Below are 24005 nucleotides of genomic sequence, written 5' to 3'. Positions count from 1 at the left end.
AAATAGTTGTTTGAGCAACTTGCCTAGTAACCTAACCTTCAAAAATCATAGTATTGCAAATAGTTCAAACTTCAGGATTATTTCCTCAGTAGAACAGAATGGACAAAGAAACGGCAACCATCATTCAGACTGAGACTCAAAAGCAGCAAACTAAAAGGCAAATTGCCTTTCTATATTCATATTCAAATAGCACTGAAACAGATAAGTTATGGTATACAAAAGGAAAATAGGAAATCAGATTTTCAGGATACTCTAGATTGATGCTTCTAAACCTTTTCCATACTGGGACCACGTTACACCAGAGTTTGTGGATACATCTGGTCACTAAACAAAGGTAGCCCTTGAAACCTGTTTGTAATCCTTATGTTTTGATCCTTTGCCCTAAATGACTGCATGTTAAACTACTGTGGAACACATGTGACCACCTCATGTCTTTGGGTCAAGCCAGGGAATTGCCAAGTGTCTGAACTTCATCTGTTGTTTAAAACAAACATGTTATTACTGACCCAACAAGCTACCCTCTCAGTTTTGACCTGCTATGCAGACTTTGGACCACATTGAGCTTTTATGTTTTGCTTAGCAACATAAGAAATAACACTCCAATTCAGATTAAACCACTGGTTCTCAAACTTTTGTCCTGGTGACCCCTTTCACATATCAGGCCTCTTGAGTCTGACGCTCCACTATAAATTGAACACTTTTTTTTATAGATTTAACACCATTATAAATGCTGGAGACAAAGCGAGGTTTGGGGTGGAGGCTGACAGCTCGTGACCCCCTCATGTAATAATCTCGCAACCCCATGAGGGGTCCCGACCCCCAGGTTGAGAACCCCTGGATTAGACAACTCAAAGATCAGTTTTTAAGATCATTGGATGTTAGTGAGTTACAAGAGAGCCAAAATTACCTCATGGTAAGTGTTTCCAAAGTGAACCACTTTGTGGGTGTTCTCACAGCAGAAAACTTAAATTAATACTAGCAAACCACTTTATTTCTCTTGTGCTGCAGGAAATGGTTGTGGCCCTGGAGATCTTGGTAGTGGAAGTGAAGGAACAGCTTTGGTACCACTATTTCCCCCTAACATACAGTGTTTTGATACAGGGGGAATTGGAAGAAACATAACTGGAGAAGAAAATGAAGTCTTAGTCCAGGCTTCTTCCAAATATATGACTCTTGATGATATTCCTACTCACAATGAGGTACAAGCAATTCCTCAAACTTTTGTTACAACAAAGAAAAAAAATCCATTTTTTTTTGTGGTTGAATGCTTCTGTATTAAAGTATTGTCTTAATTTTCTGAGGACTTATGTGTTATCAATGTGGGGTCCTTGGCAATGTGTCTGCAACTCCAGGTGTCAATAAACATCCTATTTGGCTCTATAGTGGGAGTGAAGCAGAAGGGATATTGCTCCTCTAGCGATGAGCAGGGAGTAGATCTATACCTAGTCTATACAATCTCATCCTCTCTCCCCCTCTTCCAAGACAGTGCTGAATGGGCTGATGTGTACTGGAACTGTACTTCTGAGTCAGCCCTTAGAGCAGAGGGAAGACTCCAGAAGAGAGGAAGCAGAGTTAGTTCACATGGGTCCTCTTTAGGTGGCCATATAATAAAGACTAGTATCTCCTACTCCTGAGGGCGTTCTATGCCAAAAATTTAAATCTGCACACACAAAAATAAAAATTCTGCACATACAATTTGCAGAATTTTAAAATATTTGTCAAATAAATGTGGAGGCTTCAGCATGGCATTGTGGAGCACAAGCCACTGCCTTCACAGAGGTGGAAGATGACTGTGCAGTTCCCCATGGCACATGAACTCAGTGGTGAGGCTGCACCCAACCCTGACACGCTGCAATAAATGATTCTGCCCCAGAAACACCCAGCACCTTGCCCCTCTGTGCCAGGTGCACCAGGGGTGGGCAGGCAGGTTCAGCAAGGAAAGATCCCAGTGTGGAGGGGCTTAGTGTGGGGGGGGATCCAGGTGTGGGTTGAGAGGATTCTGTGTGGGGCAGTTTGGGTGCGTGCAGCTCAGTGGGGATCTGGGTGAGTGCTGGGGCGGGGGGGTTGGATGCATGGAGACTTGTTGTGGGGTTCTAGGTTCAATGGTAATGGGACTCTTCAGAGGGGTCTGGGTGAAGGTGGTTGGGGCTCAGTGGGAGGAGGGGGAATCTGGGTGTGTGGGAGGATAGATCTCTGTGGGGGGATTGGATGTGGGGGCTCATTTGGGGTGGGTACAGATTCTGGGGGAGTGGGGCTCAATGGGGTGGAGATCCAGGTGCAGCTGGTTGGGGCTTGGTGGGGTAGAGTGGGGATCTGGGTGCGGGTGGCTTGGCGAGGTGATCCAGGTGCAGGGAGAATGCAGCTCATTGAGGGGGAGGTTGAGTGTGTGTGGGGAGGTGAGACTCAGCGGGAGGGTCTCATTATGAGGGGGTTTGGGATGCCTGGGGGTTGGGTGGATGGGGGAGCAGCTCCCTGTACAGGGATCCTTCCCCCTGAAGTTGAGGAGCAATGGGTGCAGGAAACTGGGGCGGGGGAGGGCGGGAAGGACGGATATGTGTTTGTTTTGCAGAGCTTCCTTCAGCTGAAGGAGAAATCTAGGGGTGGGTCTGACTTGACCCTGGGTATCATGCAGGGGAAGAGGAAGTCCCATCCTCCAGAGCCCGGCTGGGACTAGCAGTTGAGCCCATCACATGGTAGGAGCCACCAGCTGGGTCTTCCCTAGTCCCACCCCCTGCCCCACAGGGATTTACCTCTCTGCCGGCTGCCCTGGGCACCTGAAACATACTGCTGGGAAGGGTCGTATGACCATTCTTGCAGTTTCGTTTTGCTTCCCCAGCAGAAAGTCATTTTTCTGCAGAGAAGAAAAGAAATCTGCAGGGGACATAAATTCTGGGCGTGCTCAGTGGTGCAGAATTCCCTCAGGAGTAATCTCTGGACTGTTTCAGGGCGGTTTTAAAATAGCTTTCCTAAAAAGATAGTTGTCTCTTGTATACAAGTATCACTGTATTTGGTCACTACAAATGTTCAGGTCTCTTTCCTTGTGACCCCGTCCTTCCTGATTCCTTAAATTTGTGGCATTGGCTTAGGAGATCTGGGATGTAATTTTCAGGCTTTCCTGAGACTGTTCATTGAATCCTGCTTAATGTATCCCTTCTTATTTATCTTAAATGCAGCTTCAGCATAATATTAATAACCTTGCTGCTTAATACCCCACGAGGGGAAGAGAATATGAAAAAAACTAATGTGGGGCCACAAACATTAGAACTGTCTTAATCATAATTGTATGACATCACTACAGGGCACAGGTGATATTGTTTCTGTCTTACTATGTATTTCCATAGTTTGGCTTGTTTTGATTTGTTATTTGTAATCCTAACTATAAAGTTCCAGTGTTTGTAATGCTTGGTTTGGGAATAATTACATCCTTGTAATGTAAGTTTCTCATACAATCTGTTCAAGTTGAGAGTATGTAATGTAGTTTGGGTATTTTGGCTGGGAATAAGTTAAGTTTGAGTATATGTTGAGGTCTTCATTTTACTCGATTATAGCCAGCCTTAAGAATATAGCGTGGATCCAATTGGAAATGGTGATAGAATGACTTCAGCGTCATCAAATGGTATCATAACATAAGAGAGAGTCTAATAAGACTGCATGTTAATGTTAGTAGTTCCTAATTTAAGTAATTACTAAAAATTAGTCCAAATTATTTTAATTTTAGTTTAAATGTGCATTCTATATTCAGCTGCTACTTAAAACAATCATCTAATCTGTGTAAACTGGACAAGATGGCTTAAGGCCAAATCTAACTAGAAACACTTACTAGTTTGGTGTGTGTACAGATAATGTGCGAACTACTTTAATTTTTTTTTATTCTTAAGGATGCCATTAATGGTGAAGATGTACTAAATTCCATCAGCGTTGCTGAATTCAAACTAGATTCATTATATCTTCAGCACATGAGTGTCAATAAGACTGTGGTTGATCTCTCCGATGCTATTTTAGAGCAGAGAACACAATTCTCTAACTTGTGTCATGCCTTTTCATCTGATGCTGAAGAAGTATTGCCCTTGACAGATGGGGTATTTGTGTGTGACACAGCTCCTCAAAGTCCTGTCAATGAAAATGCAGCTGTGACTGATATAAATCTAGTTGATGAGTGTGGACTTGGTCTGGCTGATACTTACCTATCTCCAACTGCTGGTGGTAGAGCAAATGAATATCAAGATGCAGCAGAAGAAGGTTAGTTGCTGTAAAAATAGCCCATTAGGGCAAATGACACAAGATTGGTTTGTATAGTGAGGGAACTAAAATTGCAAGGTAAGCTTTTTCCTAAATATACCAGAAGTTTATAAGAAAAGATCTAAGCCTAACTTAACTAGAAGAAATATCTAGTTCAATTCTGAATACCATTGTTTTATTGATGATATTTAATAGATTAAATCGCATAGTAAAACTTGAATTGTGGCGTGTCGTACAGTTCATAAAAATGTTATTTCAGTGACATTAACTAATATAAATTACAAGTTAGAAAATGTAACTACCAGCAAATAAATTGCTAGAATTTAAGAGACTACTTTGTTTTGTACCCCTGTATCTTGCTCTAAAGTAAATTCAGCATTTTATGACCTGGATGACCCACCACACAGTGTTGTCTATCAAAATGAAGAGGGAAAATGGGTGACTGATCTGGCATATTATACCTCATTTGATAAAGAGCAAGACTTAAATCTGCATACAGACAATAAAATAAGTGAGGACTTCATAACTGCATGTAAGTAACCTTTTTTTCTTGTTCTACTGACTACTTGGTTGCATATAATTAAGACTGCTTTCTTTCCAATACATGATCATAGTAATGATTGGTGCTACCACAGTCTTTAGTGTCAAGTATAAGTCTCTGGTCCTGGAATCTGTGGATTTCCCAAGACTGGATCATATGGCTAAGGCTATGTTTATGTCACTGAGGTCATGGAAGCCACGGAATCCATGACTTCCAGAGATCTTCGTGATATTCTCTGCTTTAGCCCCAGGGGCTGCAGGACTGTGGAGGTGACAGCCAGTGGGATCCTGCCAGGGTTCCGGCGACAGCAGCGACAATTGACTGGGGTGCTGCAAAGTTCCAGCGACAGGTGACAGGCTCCTGAGTGGGGGGTACTCAGGGTTCCAGTGATGGGTGACAGCCTCGTGGGGAGAGGGGAATGCCTCAAGCAAGCAGCTGGGGTATCCCATTTTCTCTTTGGGAAATATAGTCACCCTACAGCTCTCAGCTGCTGTGGGTGGAGGGAGAACCCCAGTGCTCCCAGCCACCACGATGGTGAGAGAAACCATGGAGCTGCAGCAGCGAAAGTCACAGACAGGTCACAGCTTCCGTGAATTCTTGTTTATTGCCCATGAACTGTCCATGACTTTTCTACTAAAAATAACCATGACAAAATCTTAGCCTTACATACGGCTAAATGGTTTCTTTCCCATGTCTTCTTCCATCCTCCAGTGAGGATTGTAGTTTAAAGGATCTGATGACTCTCACACAGACGTGTCTGATTGCTGTTGTGTAAGTGAACTGGCTGTCCAAATGGTATAGAAATGTAGAACAAAATTGCTTTTGGAAATTAGTCACTACCACCCTATAATCCCACAGAGAGGCTATTATAATAATTCTGTATCACCCAATGTATGTGGAAGAGTCCCAAAACTTCTGGAAACTCCCTAGCAAAATGTTTTTTCTCTCCTTTAACATCTGTAGTTCCATGGAATGCTACATTTTCTGAGCTGTATATATTCTAATTACATACTAAATACGTGAAGATTGCAAAGTCAATTCCTAAGTTAGGAAAAAACCTTAAATCTGTATTATGCACCTTAATTTCTTTCCGTGTGTGTGTGTGTGTGTGTGTGTGTGTGCGCGCGCACGCACCTGCATTATGATGGTCTTAGTTCTATGAGTCCTTTTCCACAGGACACAACCCTCACTCGCTGGGATATATGGTGCTCAGTGAATGAGGCTGCCATTCACTGCTGCATACTTATTCAGAGTATGGGCCCATGTCATATTTACTACATGCCAGTCAAACGTTGCACTGAATGTGGAAAATTTTATTTCTGCATGGGCTTTCTTATTTTGGTCACCACCAGAGTGAATGCCTCACAGACAATTTATTTTTTATCATCACCTTGGTAAATAATAGAAGTAATATCCCTATTTTACAGCCGGGAACTGAAGTGCAAACAGACTTGGACAGAAATGTAAACTTTCATTAACTTTGGGTGCACAACTTGAGACCTCTAGGGCAGGGATTCTCAAACTGACGGTTGTGACGCCTCAGGGGGTCATGTGGTTTACCTGGGGGGGTCGCGAGTGGTCAGCCTCCACCCCAAGCCTCACTTCACCACCAGCATTTATAATAGCGTTAAATATAAAAAAGGTGTTTTTAATTTATAAGATGGGTTGCACTCAGAGGCTTGCTGTGTGAAAGGGGTCACTACTACAAAAGTTTGAGAACCACTGCTCTAGTGGATGCATTTTCCAAAGGTACTGAGCATTTGCAGCCCCTATAAACTTCAGGTATGAGTGCTTAGCATTTCTGAAAGCTAGGTTCTCGGCATCTCAAGTGATGTGCGCAGAATTGTAGGAACACAAAACTAATCAAAATCTTCAGGAGTAGCTGCTATAGTGACTTAATAATTTTTAGAAGTCTTTGGCAGAGCAAGGATAGGAGTTATCCTAGTTGCCAGTTGAAGTGCTTAACCATCAGATCATCTTCCCCCACATATGACCTGGTGCACCCCTTCATTTACTGAACACCTTCCAACTTCTGCTTCAGATGAGTCAAAGGTCATGTGGAAAACAGCCTTACTTCGCAACACAACCCTGTAACATTCTCAGTTCATCCTGTACACTGAATGAACAGGGTTGCTACATTGTGTGATCATAGAATTAAAGACTGTATCATAATGCACATGTACAAGGACACAAGTAAGCTTGCATGGCAACCTTATGATAGACCTATGTTCTCAATCACAACTGCTCATTGTAGGGACCAAAGCATTTATTATTTTGTGTATGCTAGTAATGTAGTTGCAATTCAAGCATGTACATCTAAAACATAAAAGATGTGTTAAATTTACCATATTGGTTATTGTGTATGGATATTGCAAAAACTAGTACACTACAACTCTGAAATGCTGTAATTTGAGGGAGGCATTTTGAAACTTTGAAGATAATTTTTCATAGAGGATACATGGGTTTGAAAGTCAAAAACGGGTTCAGAGTTGTGTTTGAGATAGGCCCTACAGTGTTGAAGACTATTGCTACAGACACTGTACCAAAAAAGTATTGACAGTTTTGGCTGTTTTTAATGCCAGGAGGACTAAATTACATCTAAAAGGAAAGCTTAATTTTTTTTACTCCTAAAGAGTAGAGGCTAGATTTACGAAGATATTCAAAGCAGGGGCTTTAGTAAATTCCCCACTTGCATCTTTGTATGTGTATATACCTTTGTAAATCTGGCCATTGCTGCCTTGTATGCATAATTACACATAGTTTAGTAGAAAGAATTTGTCATTGACTTGGAAGAATGCTGCAAACTTATGAAATTTTAAGTTCAAATCAGTTTTATATCAATGGCTATGTTGTAGTTAATTATTTTCATTTTTTAAAGCTGAAGCAATAGCTAAGATCGCACAAGATCAAGAAGAATTTGAGAGAGATCACAGATTTTTGCAGGTTAGTGACTTTATAAAAAGTTAACTATCTGAGAACTGCAGAAGGATGATTTCACTTATTTTGTGCAACTTTCAAAATGATTTTTTCATTCACAGGAAGAAAAAATAGACACACACAATACATCTGAAGTAGAGGATACATCATGGAAATCTGCCAATAGCTATAACCTGCTGAAGGCATCCCAAACAACATCTGATCTTAGTAAAGACGCTAGCTACTTACGTTTGTCTTTGGGGGAGTTCTTTGGTCAGAGATCGGAAGCTCTTGGCTGTCTTGGCGGAGGCAGTGATGTGAGAAGGGTAGGTGGCTGATAAACATTTTAATGCAAAGAACTGGACTTCAATGCAAAGAAGAAAAGGATAAGAGGAACATAGCTGGAACTCTGTTCTTCTATTTCATTTGTAACTGATGCTTCCAGAAGAGTCTTAGGTTGCTGACCCCTGGTCTAGAAGATTTCTGAGGTGGTGTGCCAAGTCTTCATTTAGTCACTCTAATTTAAAGTTTTGCGTTCCAGTAATATATGTTAACGTTTTTAGAAGGTCTCTTTCTATAAGTCTATCATATATAACTAAACTATTGTTGTACATAAAGTAAATAAGGTTTTTAAAATGTTTAAAAAGCTTCATTTAAAATTAACTTAAAATGCAGAGCCCCCTGGATCAGTGGCCAAGACCCGGGCAGCGTGAGTACCACCGAAAATCAGCTCATGTGCTGCCTTTGGCACGCGTGCTATAGGTTGCCTACCCCTGTTCTAGACTAATCTAGTTGCCAATAATTCTCTGCTCTAGCATGTGAGAGATATTGGATTAGTTTTGTTCTCAGGCTGAGAGTTATTAGAGAGCGGGTATAGAGCATGCCTTGTGTTATTTAAGGGGCCACTTTGACTACCAGTAGGTTTCAAATTCCACCTTTTGATGAAGTAATATTGTACATTGGGCTATAGCAGGGGTGCGCAAAATACGGCCCTCGGGCTGGATTCAGCCCATCTAACATTTCTGTCTGGTCTCCTCTTCCTCCTCGAGATCTCAGAGTCCAGGCTGCTAAAAGTCTCTCTGCACAGCGGGGCGCTCAGGCAGGCTGCCTGCCTGCTGTGGCCTCACACTGCTTCTGGAAGCGGCCGGCTGCTGCTGGCCCATCTCTACGCGTCCATGGTGGTTGGGGAGGTGGCCCCTGTGCACTGCCGCTGCACCCAGCACTGTCCTCAAAGCTTCCATTGGCCAGAAAACAGCCAATGGGAGCTGCGGGGGCCAGTGCTTGCAGGCGTGGGCGGTGCACAGACACCCACTGTCCCCCTCCCCCCAAGAGGTGCGCAAGCAGCAGCCGGCCACAGCTGCTTCTGGGTGTGGCGTGGGGCCATGGTATGCAGGCAGACTGCCTGAACCCTGCTGTGCTGCCAGCCAGGAGCTGCCTGTGGTAAGCGCCTTCCAGACAGAGCCTACACCTTGCACCCTCTCCTGCACCCCTCCCCCAGGTCAGAACACCCTCCTGCACCCAAACTCCCTCCCAGACACTGCACCCCTTCCTGCATCCCAATCCCCAGCCCAGACCCCCCTCCTGCACCAAACTCGCAGAACTCACACCTCTCACCCTCTCCAGCACCCCAACACTGTGTACCAGCCTGGAGCTCCCTCCTGCACCCAACTCCCTCCCAGACCCTGCACCCCCTCCATTAATATAGTAGAAATGTGCAGCCTGTGACAACTTACCAAAATTTGTGGAGTGGCCCTCCTGCAACAATTATTGCCCACCCCTGGGCTATAGTATATAGTAAAAGTAGGCCAGATACAGGAGGATCATTGGTGATCTGTGGAGATTATCCTCTTACGTGATAGAGTGAGAAAAATCTGTTCAACTAAACAGAAATGTTTTAACAGTGAAAACAGTTAGGTATGTTTTTTTGTATGTGCTATCTAAACTCTCTACAGACAATTTTTAGGATGTTATAAAACTACTTGAGGAAAAAATCACTAACTGACTTATTTTTTACAGCCATCTTTTGGTTATCATATTACATCTCCAGAGAAAAGGCAACCTGTAGCTTTGTTAAGGCAGTCTGATGCATCAAGAGGCAACTCTGAGCAAGAGAGTTCACAAATTTCTGATACGTTTTTTCCAGGTACTATAAAATGGGTAAAGTAGCAGGATCAATTTGTGAACTGTTTGCTATATGTGAATATTCCTAACCACTAAAATTAGAATTTGTGAAGACTATTATGAATAAACTCTTAAAGGGGGCAATCACTGAAAAATTTTTCACCAGTAGTTATTTTCTAAGTTTAAAGAACACAAAATATTTGAGGACAGCATGAAGTCCTAGTGCTGGAGAGAGACTTGAATTGTTCTGGCCATCTCAGCATCTGTAAGGAACACTGGAAAATTGCAGGAAATTACATTTTCAAGTCTTGTGGATCACTTTGGGACACTTAACATTTATTTAGCTTGTTACTAGTTAAATACTATTTATGCAACATCATCTACAGGTCTACTCTTGTACAAGAACACAAGACTAGGTCCCTACCTGGAGAGACAGTAGACATTGGGTGGGCAAGGCAAGGGCGAGGGTCATAACCTAGAACGTTCAGTAATTTATTTTATTGAATTGTTTTGAAGTGGTGGGAAAAACAAGCTTTTGTTTCTGAGCAGAGGGTAAATGTTATTGGGGTGGAACATTTCTCTGACCCTAGTCTGGACATCCCTTTTAAAGGAAAAAATCCCATAGTTCACTTATCGAATAGAATAGATAATTGTTGCCTGGGGAGTGGAGAGGGGAGTCAAGCATCCTCAGGTTCCCTCCTCGTTGCAGAATTAAGGTCCCAGAGATGTACGCTTTTATAGCTTAGGAGAGGAAAAGCCTCAGAATCTTAAATGTTTCATACTTTCTTCCTTGTCAGGGTCCAGCACTCAAACTTCCTCTTAATACTTCCCTATCCAGCCTCTTTCCCCAGGAGCAGCACAATGTCAGCCAAAAACATGTCTCCTCTCAGGAAGACAATACCCTTTTGGAATCACGCCATAAAGGTGAGGAACCCAATAAACAACACACCCACACTCTCTGAAATTGATTGAGAAAATGACCAGGAGAATCATAGTAGCTATTGAAATCATCATGAAAGTGAATCAAAACTAAAGAAAAGTGTCTCCTATTTTAAAACTATTGTAGACTTTATTATTCCCTTTCATGCCTCATTGGAATAAGTCTTACAAGAAGAGAGGAAAATTCTAAGTGAAGGAAAGAGACTGCCAAGAAGCTCTGAAATTTGAACGCATCCAGGAATAAACTGCATGTTGTTGGTGGCATCTGTTTTTGTCATTGACAAGACATGGCAATCTCCCCTGCAGCAGTTAGCAACCCAAAGAACCTCTGACCAAAAGATCAAGAGCGCACTATAAGAGGACTTTAAAGCATCCTATGCCTTTCTCAAAGCAATGCTGGCTATAATAAACTTTGGGAGGTCCACAAATAGGACCTCTGTTCCGGTGCATTGACCTCAAAACCCACAGACGGGTGCACCAATGAGAAGATCGAATATCAGACTTTTTTCTGCAACACAAATTTTTTTGATGATGTTTCTAAAGATGTCATGCTCTTTGCAACAAGAATTGTGGCCCCCAGTGCCATCAAGTGACAGCTCTGGCTGCCATCTTGGAGAGCAATCAACTATTCTAAACTAATTCTGTACCTCATATAGGAGGGCTGTTTGAGGGGAAAACTGGCAAAAGTACACATTTAGTCTCCACCAGTTGGAATTAATAAATTTCAACTTCCCTAAATTATCAGGTTCAGAAACCCATCACTGACTTCTTTCAAGTGCCCTGATGGGGATTTAGTGTGTGTTATAATGAAGTAACCTTTGTAGCAATTAGGCCTACTTTATGACAACACACTCTGTTACTTGCTGTTTAGGGATTTGAAATAGATTAAGTACCATATGTTAATATTTCTATGCCCAAGCAACTCTGATTTCCTCTTAATCCACAATGCCTTATACTATGAGCTGTCCACAAGTGAACGCGAGAAATAATACGATTCACTAATCTAAAACCTTCATCCGTTTTCTTTTTTCAGTGACACTTACTTTCTATTGCACAGCTTCTCTCCTCATTCATTCATTGTGCTAGTGCTGTGACCTGTGGAATTGTAGTTCAGTGTTGTTGCTGGAGGCTTCAGGACTAAATTCTGCCCTTCAGTTTAGGGCACCAGATTTTCTGCTTCTGGCAGTGGAACAAGTTGGTCAGTTTCTCCTGACCATTTTGTTTTAAAATTTTTATTTTTATTTGTTTCATGAAGTTGCGATTTTAAAATCTTCCTTCTCCTCCTCCTTTTCTGGATTGGATAAATAGTAGCATGGTTTTACAACCACCTGGATCTGCTGCTGCAGCACCTCCCTGCTGGACTCTTCTGTGTTCACTCAGGCATGGCAGAGCTGTCCTGCAAACACCTGGCTTAAGTTCAAGTGGTGTTCCCTTTGTGAAACAGCACTTACAGACTCTACAATGGGTGAATTATGCCCTGCCTGTTCCCTGCCAGCCAGCACTGGTACAGGGCTCAGTTGGACTGGTATGTTGCGGCCCCGTCCTTGCCTGAAGAACTGCAACTCCAACACAAAAAAGGTGTTGCCAGATTGAATCAAGTTCTTTTTTCAAGTTCTACAGGTACAGTGTAGAGAACTATGAGGAGGACTTGAACTCCCTCTTTTTTGGATCCTTTATGTGTACTGTCTTGAAAGTTAATCTTCTCTGCCCAGGACTTTATTTCCCATGTCACAGGAAAGTTTTTACTCGCTATTTCCTGCTTTTGGAAGGGATATAAATGCTTAAGCCTCAATTATAAGCCTATCTCCAATGGAAGATAGAAGGAGACTTCCTCTATGAGTATTGTAATTTCTCACTATGTGATTTCTTGCACCTTCTACTGATGCAGTTGGTACTGATCACTGTCAAACAGAACAACGGACTTGATGGACCACTGGCCGTGTGTGGGTTTTGCTTTTAATTTTGTTAATTGAGAGATTGATGTGTTGAAATGAACTAAAATGATGTATACTATGAATCTGAGCCTCTGACTTTTCAGGAGTTAGTGAGGCAGGTTGTGCCCTCTTTTTCCTCCTTTCTTCTTGATGGCAGGAGAGGAAGTTGTGATACACGCCTTCTCTATCAAAGGACTTTTGAGTCAGATGTCAACACTTCCTTAAACATCAATACAGAAAATGATTGAAGCCCCAACTGGCTACTTCCCAGAAGGCTCTTCAACAACAGGAAAAGGCAGCTAAAAATCCCACTCTTTTCAAATGCAAGGCCTAAAACCAACCTGCCTTTTCTCCAGGACAGTAGCAGGATTTTTAGTGTGCTTTTGTGGCGATACTTCTAGGTTAAAGGAACATCTGGAAGATCTGATAAGACAAAGCTCATGGTACATTAATAGCTTTTAACTTGAATGTCTTTTTTAATTTTCTGCTTGTCTTGGTTTCAATGCCTCCAGTCTGGCTGCCAGTTCTACCAGATGACTTTGCTTTTACAAGCAATTTTTTCTATGCTTTGATCAGAAACCATTGTAGTGGCATGCACAGTGATTTGAAGTTAGGCTTTGAGTCACCTTAGGAAGTTCAAGATAATTCTTTTGCAGAGTTAAAAGCTTTCAACAAAAAAATCTTGAAGTGCAAGTTTTTATTGCAAATGTTCTGTTGGTTTCCATAGTTCCTTTCATTTGGGGTTTTACTCAGTTTGGTTGTCTTTCAATGCTGTTTCAAGCATGTCCTAATATTGGCTGTTCAGTCGGAGCTGTACCAGTCTCTCTCGAGTGCATGGTTCTTCCATCTTTACTACTTAGTTCTCTGAAGAGACATTTTTGAATTCTCTTTTTGTGAACCAGCACCTTTTGGGATACAGACTTGGAAACCAAGTAACTGCCTTTGAGCTGTTAGCTAATAGAAGGGTTTAAAAAACTGTATTCTTAGAGCAGAGGTTTGAGAAGGGATTTGAAGGTAGATAACGTAGCTTTGTGGATGTTTATAGGATGTGCCTCCAAGTGTGTGGGGTAGCATGGGAGAAAGCAGGAAGTTGCTTGTTTGTAGGAGGCTGCATCATGGACTGATCAGAAGCGAACACTGACGGTTTGACAGCGAATGAGAGAGGTGCGGTGGGGATTGACTGTGAAAGGCCTAGAAATTGATTACAAGTAGCTTATGTTTCATGTGATATAGAAATGGGGAAAGGGAGTGTAGGGATTCAAAAGAGGGGTGAAATGGTCAAAGTACCAAGTTAGGAAAATGATCTTTGCTGCAGTATTCTGAATGGATATGAGATGGGTAAAAATTTATTTGTCATGTTCATGGACAAGGACATTGCAGTAATCAAGATGCAAGATAAGAATTTGGATAAGAGCTTTTTAGCTGTGTAGATAGAGAAGGCCATGTCTAAAGGATTTTACTCAGAATTGGCAAGATACAGACAGGACACAGGACCTAGAGAGAAGTCAGTTGAAGATGGTAATGTCTGAGTAATAGGTAGGATGATGATGGTGTCCACAATGATAGAGAAAATAGGTAACAGGGAGGGCTTTGGGGACGAGATTAGGAGCTAAGTTTTATTCATGTTGAGCTTAGACTGACAGCTAGGAATCCATGAGGAGATGTCTGAGGCCTGGTCTACAATATGATTTTAGGTCAAATTTAGCAGCGTTACCTCGGTTTAAGCCTGGGCCCATCCACACGATGAAGCCCTTTTTTTTTTTTTTTTTTTTTTTTTTTTTTTTTTTTGACTTAAAGGGCTCTTTAAATCGATTTCTTTACTCCACCTCCGAGGGGATGAGTGCTGAAATCGGCCTTCCTGGGTCAAATTTGGGGTAGTGTGGACGCAATTCGGCGGTATTGGCCTCCGGGAGCTATCGCAGAGTGCTCCATTGTGACTGCTCTGGACAGCGTTCTCAACTCAGATGCACTGGCCAGGTAGACAGGAGAAGGCCCACAAACTTTTGAATTTCATTTCCTGTTTGGCCAGTGTGTTTGCAGAGCTCATGCAGAGTTCATCAGCATGTTGTGCACATTGCTGGGGCACATTGCCTGGCCTGTACTTTGTGAGAAGTCTATGACCATGTCCCTCTCATCACCATGCTGCGGTCGCCTCCTCGCCTGGTTTTGCGCAAAACAATTGTCAGCTGTTGCTCTGACATAGGGAGGAGTGACTGATGACATGGCTTACAGGGAATTAAAATCAACAGAAGAGGTGGCTTTGCATCAAGGAGAAACACAAACAACTGTCGCACAGAGTGGCCCCCTCAAGGATTGAACTCAAAACCCTGGATTTAGCAGGCCGTTGGTTTCACACAACAAATCCGGTCAATTTCTTGTTTTGATCCATCTACCTTTTACATCTTAGCCTGGCAGCAGACGGTGCAGTACGACTGCAAGCCATCGTCAGCTCCTGGGTGCTTGGCAGAAGATGCTGCATTATGATTGCTAGCCATCATCATCTCCTGGAAGTTCGCCAGAAGATGGTGCAGTATGAGTGCTAGCCACGGTCATCTCCTGGGTGCTTGGCAGAAGATGGGAATGACCTGGCTGAGTCACTCCCATGTCTGCCCAGGTGCCCCTGACCGTTCTCACCGAAGTTGGCTAAAAGAGCACCCAGGAATATGACGATGATGGCTACCAATCGTAATGCACCGTCTGCTGCCAAAAGGCAGTGAGCTGCTGCTGTGTAGCAATGCAGTCCGTCTGCCAGCACCCAGGAGATGTACGGTGATGGTGAGCTGAGCAGGTTCTGTGCTTGCCGTGGTATGGCGTCTGCTCAGGTAACCCACGAAAAAAGGCTTGAAATGATTGTCTGCCATTGCTTTCACGGAGGGAAGAGAGGGAGAGGGGGGCCTGACAACATGTACCCAGAACCACCCACGACACTGTTTTTGCCCCATCAGGCACTGGGATCTCAATGCAGAATCTCAGTGGGCAGTGGAGACTGTAGCAACTCACAGCTACCCACAGTACAACGTTCCAGAAGTTAACGCTAGCCTTGGTACTGTGGACGCAGTCTGCCGTCTTAATGCACTTAAAGCATTTTGTGTGGGGGGACACACAATTGACTGTATAAAAACGATTTCTAAAAAACCAACTTCTATAAATTTGACCTAATTTCGTAGTGTAGACATACCCTGAGAGGCCAAGAATTGATATTGTGCAGAAGATGACAGATCTGAAGCAGTGATGCAGATCAGTGAATTGTCCACACAGAAATGGTAATTGAACTTGTGGTTGCAAATATCACTCAAAGGTAAGGTGTAGAGGGAGAAGAGAAGGTAACTAAGGACAGAGCCCTGTGAAACCTCCAAAAAAAAGATGGAGCATGAGGAGGGTCATCCAAAACAGATGCTAAGGAGTGATTGAAGAGAGGGAGAACCAGGAGAGGACAAAGATTTCAAGAAGAGTATGATTAGTGGTGTTGGAGACAGCTGAGAGGTCAATGAGGATGAAGAACTGATTCTGAGCTTTAGCTGGGAAGAGGTCATTAGTGATTTTTGGCAAGGGGTTTCTGTGGAGTGCAGGAGGTGGAGGCTGGATTGCTGCAGGAGAGCAGCTTCAGATAGTGGTTGTAGACTGCGTGTTAAGTGAGCTTGGATATCAAAGGAAGATGTGGTGGTAGTTGGAGAGGCAAGTGGAGTCCAAGGTGGGTTTTGAAGATGAGACAGACTAGAACATGCCTGTCTTATGAGGGGAAAGAGTCAGAGAAAAACAAGAGCTTAAGGAGAAGAGTAAGGGAGAGGATGAGAGTAGGCACAAGGGAGATCAAGAGATGAGATGGGATCACTGCAGCAATTGAAGGGGTAGGGTAGAAGAGCAGACTGACTTCTGCATCCATGATGGGAGAACAGAGAGTTATAGGAGAAGGGAAGGCAAGCTGAGGAGGGTGTGTGTGAAGGGGGATGTTTTGTCAGTTTTCTTTTGGAAGATACATGTGAGATCCTGTTAGGGGAGAGAGTGCAAGCAGGAGGAGTAGAGGGTCTGAGGAGGGAGTCAAAATGTGGCGGGTTGTGCTGTTTCTCAGGGTATCCAAGAGTGTGATTGACTTTGTTGCTGCCTGCCTACATTGTTAGGTGTTACCTCCCTAACTTAACCAGACTGTCAGCCACTCAAGCACTCTTCTTTGGGCTATGCCAGCCGTGCCCTTACCCTGCAGATTAACAATAGATGCACCCTTGTGGATGCTACTTTAGTGTCCCCCTCTGATATTCAGCCCCGATCACTGGATAGCCACAGAAATCCCAGATCTTCCATTCCCAAAGGAGCCATGCATCCCAATTTTACTTTAGTCCAGTGCTGCTGTGTCTCTAACACCACTTGAGTTCAATTATAGTAAAACAAAAGGACAGTTACTTGAGAGAGAATAGAGATTTGAGTGGAAGCAAGTGTGAAACAGTTATGTACAATACAAAATCATAAAACTAGGGCCTATACTTTATTAATAGTTACCTTTCTTATCTAATAAAGTAGATTCTCACCCCCAAAGTTCAGTCTTTTGCAACATTTGCTAGCTCAAAGGAGCTAGGAGCACTGCTTCTTTCATGAAGCACCCTGGCTTTAGCAAGATACCTTCTCAATGAGTGGATCCAGGGGGTCGGTCTTCACCCTATGGTATACTGAATCAGTATTCTCTCTTCATTCACAGACAGGGCAATCCCCTTGCTGTCATATCACTTCCATGTCATTTTCACTTCTTTATGGTTTCTTTGGTGGTTTTCCATTGACTTTACCTTTTCACCAATCGAGAAAACAATTGAACAACATATTATGTAATCAGCTAGTCAGGGAGGCTCAACTCCCTCCTACCTGAATGGGCCCTCAACAAGACACATTATTCCCTGATGACTTACTTTAATTCCAAGATCATAGGACATAACTTTCAACATAGTTACCTTATTCCTTAAATATTGCCTGTATACGCATCTCACAATGATGAGTATCAGTAAGTTACAAGACTTCAGTAGAGAACTCACATGCTGCCCTTTATTGATGAATACTATGAAAGTGGTCCTTTGGGTGTAGTGAGTTTGTCAGGTCTGAGATAGGAGTTGCTTCTATAGAACAGTGAACCCTTGCCAGTTGGCACCAGTGGGCCTCTGTGCCAGACTGGTATTGTGTAATGAGATTCAATTAAATTGGAGAAATAATTGTTTAGCAAGGAAGATAGCAGAACTGAAGGAGAAGAGAACACATTTTTAGTGCAAGTCAGCAGGATGTTGGGATGCTCTGCAGTGAGAGAGCAGGGTCATAGGAAGATGTTGGGAGTGAGCCAAGATTGGGGAGTTGACAGTTTTGCATCTTGTGATGGGAGAGAGGGGAAAGAGTCAAGGGTAGAGGAGTGAAGCACGCAGAGACTCAACAATCCTGCTAAGGAAGGAGAAAGCTGAGAGCAGACACAAGGAAGTAATCAATACTGGTGGATGGGAAATCATGGAAAAGCTGAGTGACAGGTTGTGAGGAGGGGTTGAGCATTGCTGAATGAGACCAAGTGATAGATAGGGTAAATTCTATAGCAGCGAGAGAACACAGTGGTTCGTGAAGAACCAGCAAAGTGAACAGCCCTCTTAGTGAGTGTGAGAATTGAATAAGGGAGGATTGCAGGTCAAATGAAGAGTTGAGGGTGAGGAAGTGAGTAGCTAAGGGGGTCGAATGGAAGTTGGTGTTCCTGAGGGTTACTGTGGGAGATTGACACTTGGCTCTTTCTTCCTCTCCAATCAGAGGAAGGATGATGTGGAAAAGTTGGATGGATGGTAGGTGAGAGCAACATGGAGGGTGAGAGGAGAGAAAAGTGGTTCTTTTTCAAAAGAGGAGAAAGAATGAGAAGGGAAAGGAGTAGCGGCGGGGAGTTGTTGATCTTTGGATTGGAAGTTGTGGGACTCGAAGAGAAGCTCAACACCCTCGCCACAGCCTGAGCTGGTGGGAGGGTGGGAGAAATGTGTGATGCTTGCTTGGAGTATCTAGGGTTGTGAGGCATCTCGCCGCCGGCCACAGGCAACACAAGCACCCCCCTAGGTCTATGCAGGCCATGCACATGTGCGCACGCTCTCGCGCGCTCTCTCTCTCCCCCCATCCCTTCCCCCCCCCAGGTTAGTGATAGGCACACTCCATCCACCAAGCTCTCCAAGTGTCTCCCTAGAGTGTCTGGCCCCTATTCCACGGGATACTCTCAATATTTACCAATTCACTGCTCCCAAAGAAGCAGTAAAAGCTTACAAGTTAGACCTCAAATCACAGCTCCATTAAACACATAACACTTTGATATGTTTGTAGTGAAAACAAATAAGCTTATTAACAAAGTATAGAGATTCCTGTGATGGTAAGTAGAAGTATTGGAAACAAAGGGTTACATGTAAAATGACTTTTAGACCTGAGAGTATCTTGTTGTTGAGTATTGCTCACCAGTGCTTTCCAGCCAGGCAGGCTGTGATATCCCTTGTTTTATGAAACAAGGCATAGAATCAGAAAAGTAGGACTGGAAGGGACCTCAATAGGTCATCTAGTCCGACTCCCTGCACTGAAAGCAGGACTACATAATAACTAGACCATTCCTGACAGGTGTTTGTCTAACCTGTTCTTAAAAAAAACCCCAGTGACGGAGATCCTACAACCTCCCTAGGCAATTTTGTTCCACTTCTTAAGTACTCTTACAGTTAGGAAGCTTTTCCTAATGTTCAACCTAACCCTTGCTGCTGCAATATAAGACCATTGCTTCTTGCTCTGTCTTCAGAAGTTAACAAGAACTATTTTTCACCCTCCGTCTTGTAACAGCCTTTTATATACTTGAAAACTGTTATCGTGTCCTCAGTCTTCTCTTCTCCAGACTAAACCCTTTTTTTTTTTTTCCAGTCTTTCCTCATATGTCATGTTTTCTAGACCTTTAACTTTTTTTGTTGCTCTCCTTTGGGCTCTGTCCAATTTTTCCACATCTTTCCTGAATTGTAGCACCCAGAACTGGACACAACACTCTTGTTGAGGCTTTATCAGCACAGAGTAGAGCAAAAGAATTACTTATCTTGTCTTGCTTACAACAGTCCTGCTAATACATCCCAGAATGATATTCGCTTATTTTGCAACAGTTGACTCATATTTAGCTTGTGGTGTAGTATGGCCCCCCCAGATCCCTTTCCTCAGTGCTCCTTTGTAGGCAGTCGTTTCCCATTTTGTATGTGTGCAATGGACTGTTCCTTCCTAAGTGAAGTACTTTGCATTTCTCCTTAGTAAATTTCATCCTATTTACTTCAGACCATTTCTTTAATTTGTCCAGATCATTTTGAATTTTAATGCTATCCTCCAAAGCACTTGCAACCCCTCCCCGCTTGGTATTGTCCGCAAACTTGATAAATATACTCTCTCTGCCATTATCTGAATCATTTATTAAGATATTGAACAGAACCAGGCCTGTTCCCAGTGGGACTGCACTTGATATGTCCTTCTAGCTTGAGTGTGAACCACTGATAACTACTCTCTGGAAATGGTTTTCCAACCAGTTATGCACCCACTTTTATAGTAGCTCCATCTAGGCTATATTTCCCTAGTTTATGAGAAGGTCATGCAAGACAGTATCAAAAGCCTTACTAAAGTCAAGGTATACCTCATCTACCACTTCCCTGCCATCTAAAAGGCTTGTTACTCTGTCAAAAAAAGCTACTAGGGTTGATTTGACATTTTTTCTTGATAAATCCATGTTGACTGTTACTTATCTTCTTATCTTTAGGTGTTTGCAAATTGATTGCTTGATTATTTGCTCCATTATCTTTCTAGGGAGTACTGAAGTTAAGTTGACTGGTCTGTAATTCCCTGGGTTATCCGTATTCCTCTTATGATAGATAGGCACTGTATTTGCCCTCTTCTAGTCCTCTAGAATCTCTTCTGTACTCCATGCGTTTTTGAAGATAATTGCTAATGGCTCAGATAATCTCCTCAATCAGCGCCTTGAGTATACTAGGATGTATTTCATCAGGCCTTGCTGACTTGAAGACATCTAACTTGTCTAGGTAATTTTTAACTTATTCTTTCCTTATTTTAGCCTCAGATCCTACCTCATTTTCACTAGCGTTCAGTAGGTTACTAACCTTTTGGTGAAAACTGAAACAAAAAAGTCATTTAGCATTTCTGCCATTTCCACATTTTCTGTTATTTTTTCCTCTTCCCATTGAGTAAATGGCCTGCCCTGTCCTTGGTTTTCCTCTTGCTGTTTCTAGAATGTTTTCTTGTTACCCTTTGTCTTTAGCAAATTTAATCTCATTTTTTGCCTTGGCCTTTCTAATTTTGTTCCTTCATGCGTGTGGTGTTTGTTTATATTCATCCTTCGTAATTTGATGTAGCTTCCACTTTCTGTTTGACTTTCTTTTGAGTTTCAGATTGAAGATCTCCTGGTTAAGCCAGGGTGGTCTCTTGCCATACTTCCTATCTTTCGTACACAGTGGGATAGTTTGCTCTTGTGCCGTTAATAATGTCTCTCTAAAAAACTGCTCTTGAGCTGTGTTTCCCCTTAGACTTGCTTTTCATGTGGTCTTACCTACCAACTCCCCGAGTTTGCTGAAGTCTGCCTTCTTGAAATCCATTATCTGTATTTTTCTGTTTTCCTTCTTACCGTTTCTTAGAATCATGAACTCTCTCATTTCATGATCACTTTGACCCAAGCTGTCTTCCACTTTCATATTCTCAACCAGTTCCTCCTATTTGTCAGAATCAAATCTAAAACAGCCTCCCCACTTAATTGCTTTCTACACCTTCTGAAATAATTTTTTTTCCCAGTGCATTCCAAGAACTTGTAGGATAATCTGTGTCCCACTGTCAGCTTGTTTCCTAGGTGAAGGAAGTGGTGTTTTCTTGTGTTATCTGATAGACCAGACCAATCCTTTTGATCTTAGCCATAAAGAGGATACCCTTGTGCTGATTATTTTCCTATAGGTTTCCGTATAGATTTTGCAATCTTACGCCTGGTATCTGGCTTGGTGTGCAAATAAGTATCTATTGTATGTCATACAATACACACATGACCAGACAGATAACTGCAAGAGAAGTGTAGAGGGATGGGTGTGAAGCTAGGGATGGTGACACTGTACGGGTGGAAGTTCTGGTGGGAATGGGAGTGGTAGGGGGACAGGTTGGGGATGGAGGGAAGGGCAGGGTTGGGACAAATGGCTCCAAAGGTGAGGAGAAGGCAGAAGAGGAGGGTGGATGTAGGCTCTGGATTAATGCTGGTGGGAGGAAGGGTTGATGCTATGGGAGGAGTGGTAGATGGGTGAGAGAAAAAATAAATTTGATAAATGCTGTGGAAGTAATGCTTTTCTAGCCCCCCTCAGGAAGCTGGGGTTCCTTGCCTTTCCCTTCTGAGGAGGTGGAAAAGTGAGCAGCAGAGTTCTGGCCCTGGTACATTGTAGGCAGAGGGGACCCAGGATTTAATCATCTCATCAGGTGTCCTTCCCCCCCCACCCCAAATGAAGCTGGAGTTTAAAAGGCTGTGGCCTCACTGTTTGGATTTTCAAAGGAGGACATGTGGTCCTAATGATCACTACTTTCAGCAGAACTTGAGGGGTGGGATGGATACATCCCAAGAAAATGGGTATTTAAAAATCTGTTTATCAGTAACTACTACTTATCCTCTTTTTCTCTGTTTTTATAGAAGTCATAAAAGTACATGCAAGGGAATATCCAGACTCTGTGTCAGACACGTTCACTGTCGATGAAATGGAGACTACAGCAGGAATAAGTAAAGGCATAAATACGCAAACTGCTACTGAAAGTAAAATAGAGGTATCTCCATGTATTTATAATGTAAAAGTATAGGGAAAACTCATAATTCATCTGAGCTGTGACTATTAATAAGATATCAAATGTGAACTTTCACAATGAGCCATTGCTTTTTTTCCTTCTGTAAAGTAGATCATGTCAAATGATGCTTATCTGCTCTAGAGCAGCACAATCTCTGACTCTGTTTAGGATCCTTTCATACTAAAAAAGCTGCCTCTTGATCACCATCTTATTTCTCTCCCATGCCCCAACTGTCTGTGAGGCTTCTTAGTATGACTCATTGCTGTCTACCTGTGTCAGATGGGGAATCAGTCTTTAGTCTCCACTATCTAGAGCTTGAGTGTTAAAATTAAAAGGCATGTCTTGCCTCAGACACACTTTCTAAAGAGCTTTGGTCATTAGCAGCTCAGCAAAGCTGTTTTGGCATTTGGCAGTACAAAACCAAAATAAGTTTGATCTTGAAAATAGCTAATGTTGGATTTGCTAATCTCAGGGCTCTTACCTTTTAATGTGGTGAGGCAAGATCTATCCCCCCCCCCCCCTGTACATAGAAACGGTCACCTGATGGAATTGGTGTATAAGGAATTGAATCATCCTGTTGGCAGCTTATCTTCCAAGAGTTCAGAATCTGTTGGCGGATGCTTTCAGTAGGCATTTCACTATTGATCATGAGTGGGAGCTGCATGATTTGGTAGTGAGCGGTATCTTTGATCAGTAGGGACTTCCCTTCTGGGTTCTGTTAGTCTCCCAAATGAACAACATCTATTGTTCCAGGGGAACTCTAGGTCTAGGTCTATACCCTCAAGGCAGTGCTTTCCTTCTTCCTTGGTCAGGACAGTTGAAATAGGCCTCTCTTCCCTTACTTCTCCTACTGTGAGTCCTATAGAAATTTGACATAACAGGGACAAGTCATCCTCATCGTCCCCAATTGTCCCTGACAATTTTGATTTCCAAATCTCCTTTTAATATCATTTCATCTTTCAATCAGCATCCAGTCCTTTTGCAATCTCTTGATGGAGGGGGAAGGCAGGATCAAGCATCCTGACCCTTAAACATTTAATCTCATGGCTTGGTTTTTGAATGGGTATCAATCTTAGAATATTCCTGCTCTGAAAAGATTCTAATAGGAAATGCTATTCAGCCAAGTGTAAGTGGGCACAGCTGAAACATATATCTCCTGAGTCAGCAGATAGCACAAAGTAAGGTGAATATCTTCTTTCTCTCATCCATTCCTGTTAATTTGGCTGAAGACACACAATTTGGTTTAATACACAGCGTTGAGATGGCTTTGTAATGAAAGAAAATAAATTTATTAACAAAGAACGTAAGTTTAAGTGATTGCAAGGAAGAGTTATAGAGGGAGGAAAGGTTACAAGTAAAACAAACCATTTTGGGGGGAGTAAATGTTAATTCTAGCTATTTACAATACTTGCCTAATCAGTTTTCTTACTCATATTATCAGCATCCCTCCTACTCAAGACCAAGGGACCCAACTTTCATTGATTTAAAGGATG

The 24005-nt window shown here is 42.6% G+C and overlaps 1 protein-coding gene across 1 annotated transcript in view; it reads left to right on the top strand.

The window, feature by feature from the left end:
* CEP192 (centrosomal protein 192) overlaps positions 1 to 24005 on the top strand; it is a 187149-nt gene that overhangs the window by 48797 nt on the left and 114347 nt on the right. Inside the window, exons 11-17 of the mRNA XM_050938869.1 lie at positions 1009 to 1199; positions 3879 to 4239; positions 4607 to 4771; positions 7659 to 7723; positions 7819 to 8022; positions 9713 to 9839; positions 22364 to 22494. Of these exons, the coding sequence (XP_050794826.1) occupies positions 1009 to 1199; positions 3879 to 4239; positions 4607 to 4771; positions 7659 to 7723; positions 7819 to 8022; positions 9713 to 9839; positions 22364 to 22494 (1244 nt within the window). The remainder of the gene's footprint in view (positions 1 to 1008; positions 1200 to 3878; positions 4240 to 4606; positions 4772 to 7658; positions 7724 to 7818; positions 8023 to 9712; positions 9840 to 22363; positions 22495 to 24005) is intronic.

This window comes from Gopherus flavomarginatus, chromosome 2, assembly GCF_025201925.1.
Source record: "Gopherus flavomarginatus isolate rGopFla2 chromosome 2, rGopFla2.mat.asm, whole genome shotgun sequence".
Lineage (NCBI taxonomy): Eukaryota > Metazoa > Chordata > Testudines > Testudinidae > Gopherus > Gopherus flavomarginatus.
This window is presented reverse-complemented; position numbering and strand designations above follow the sequence as displayed.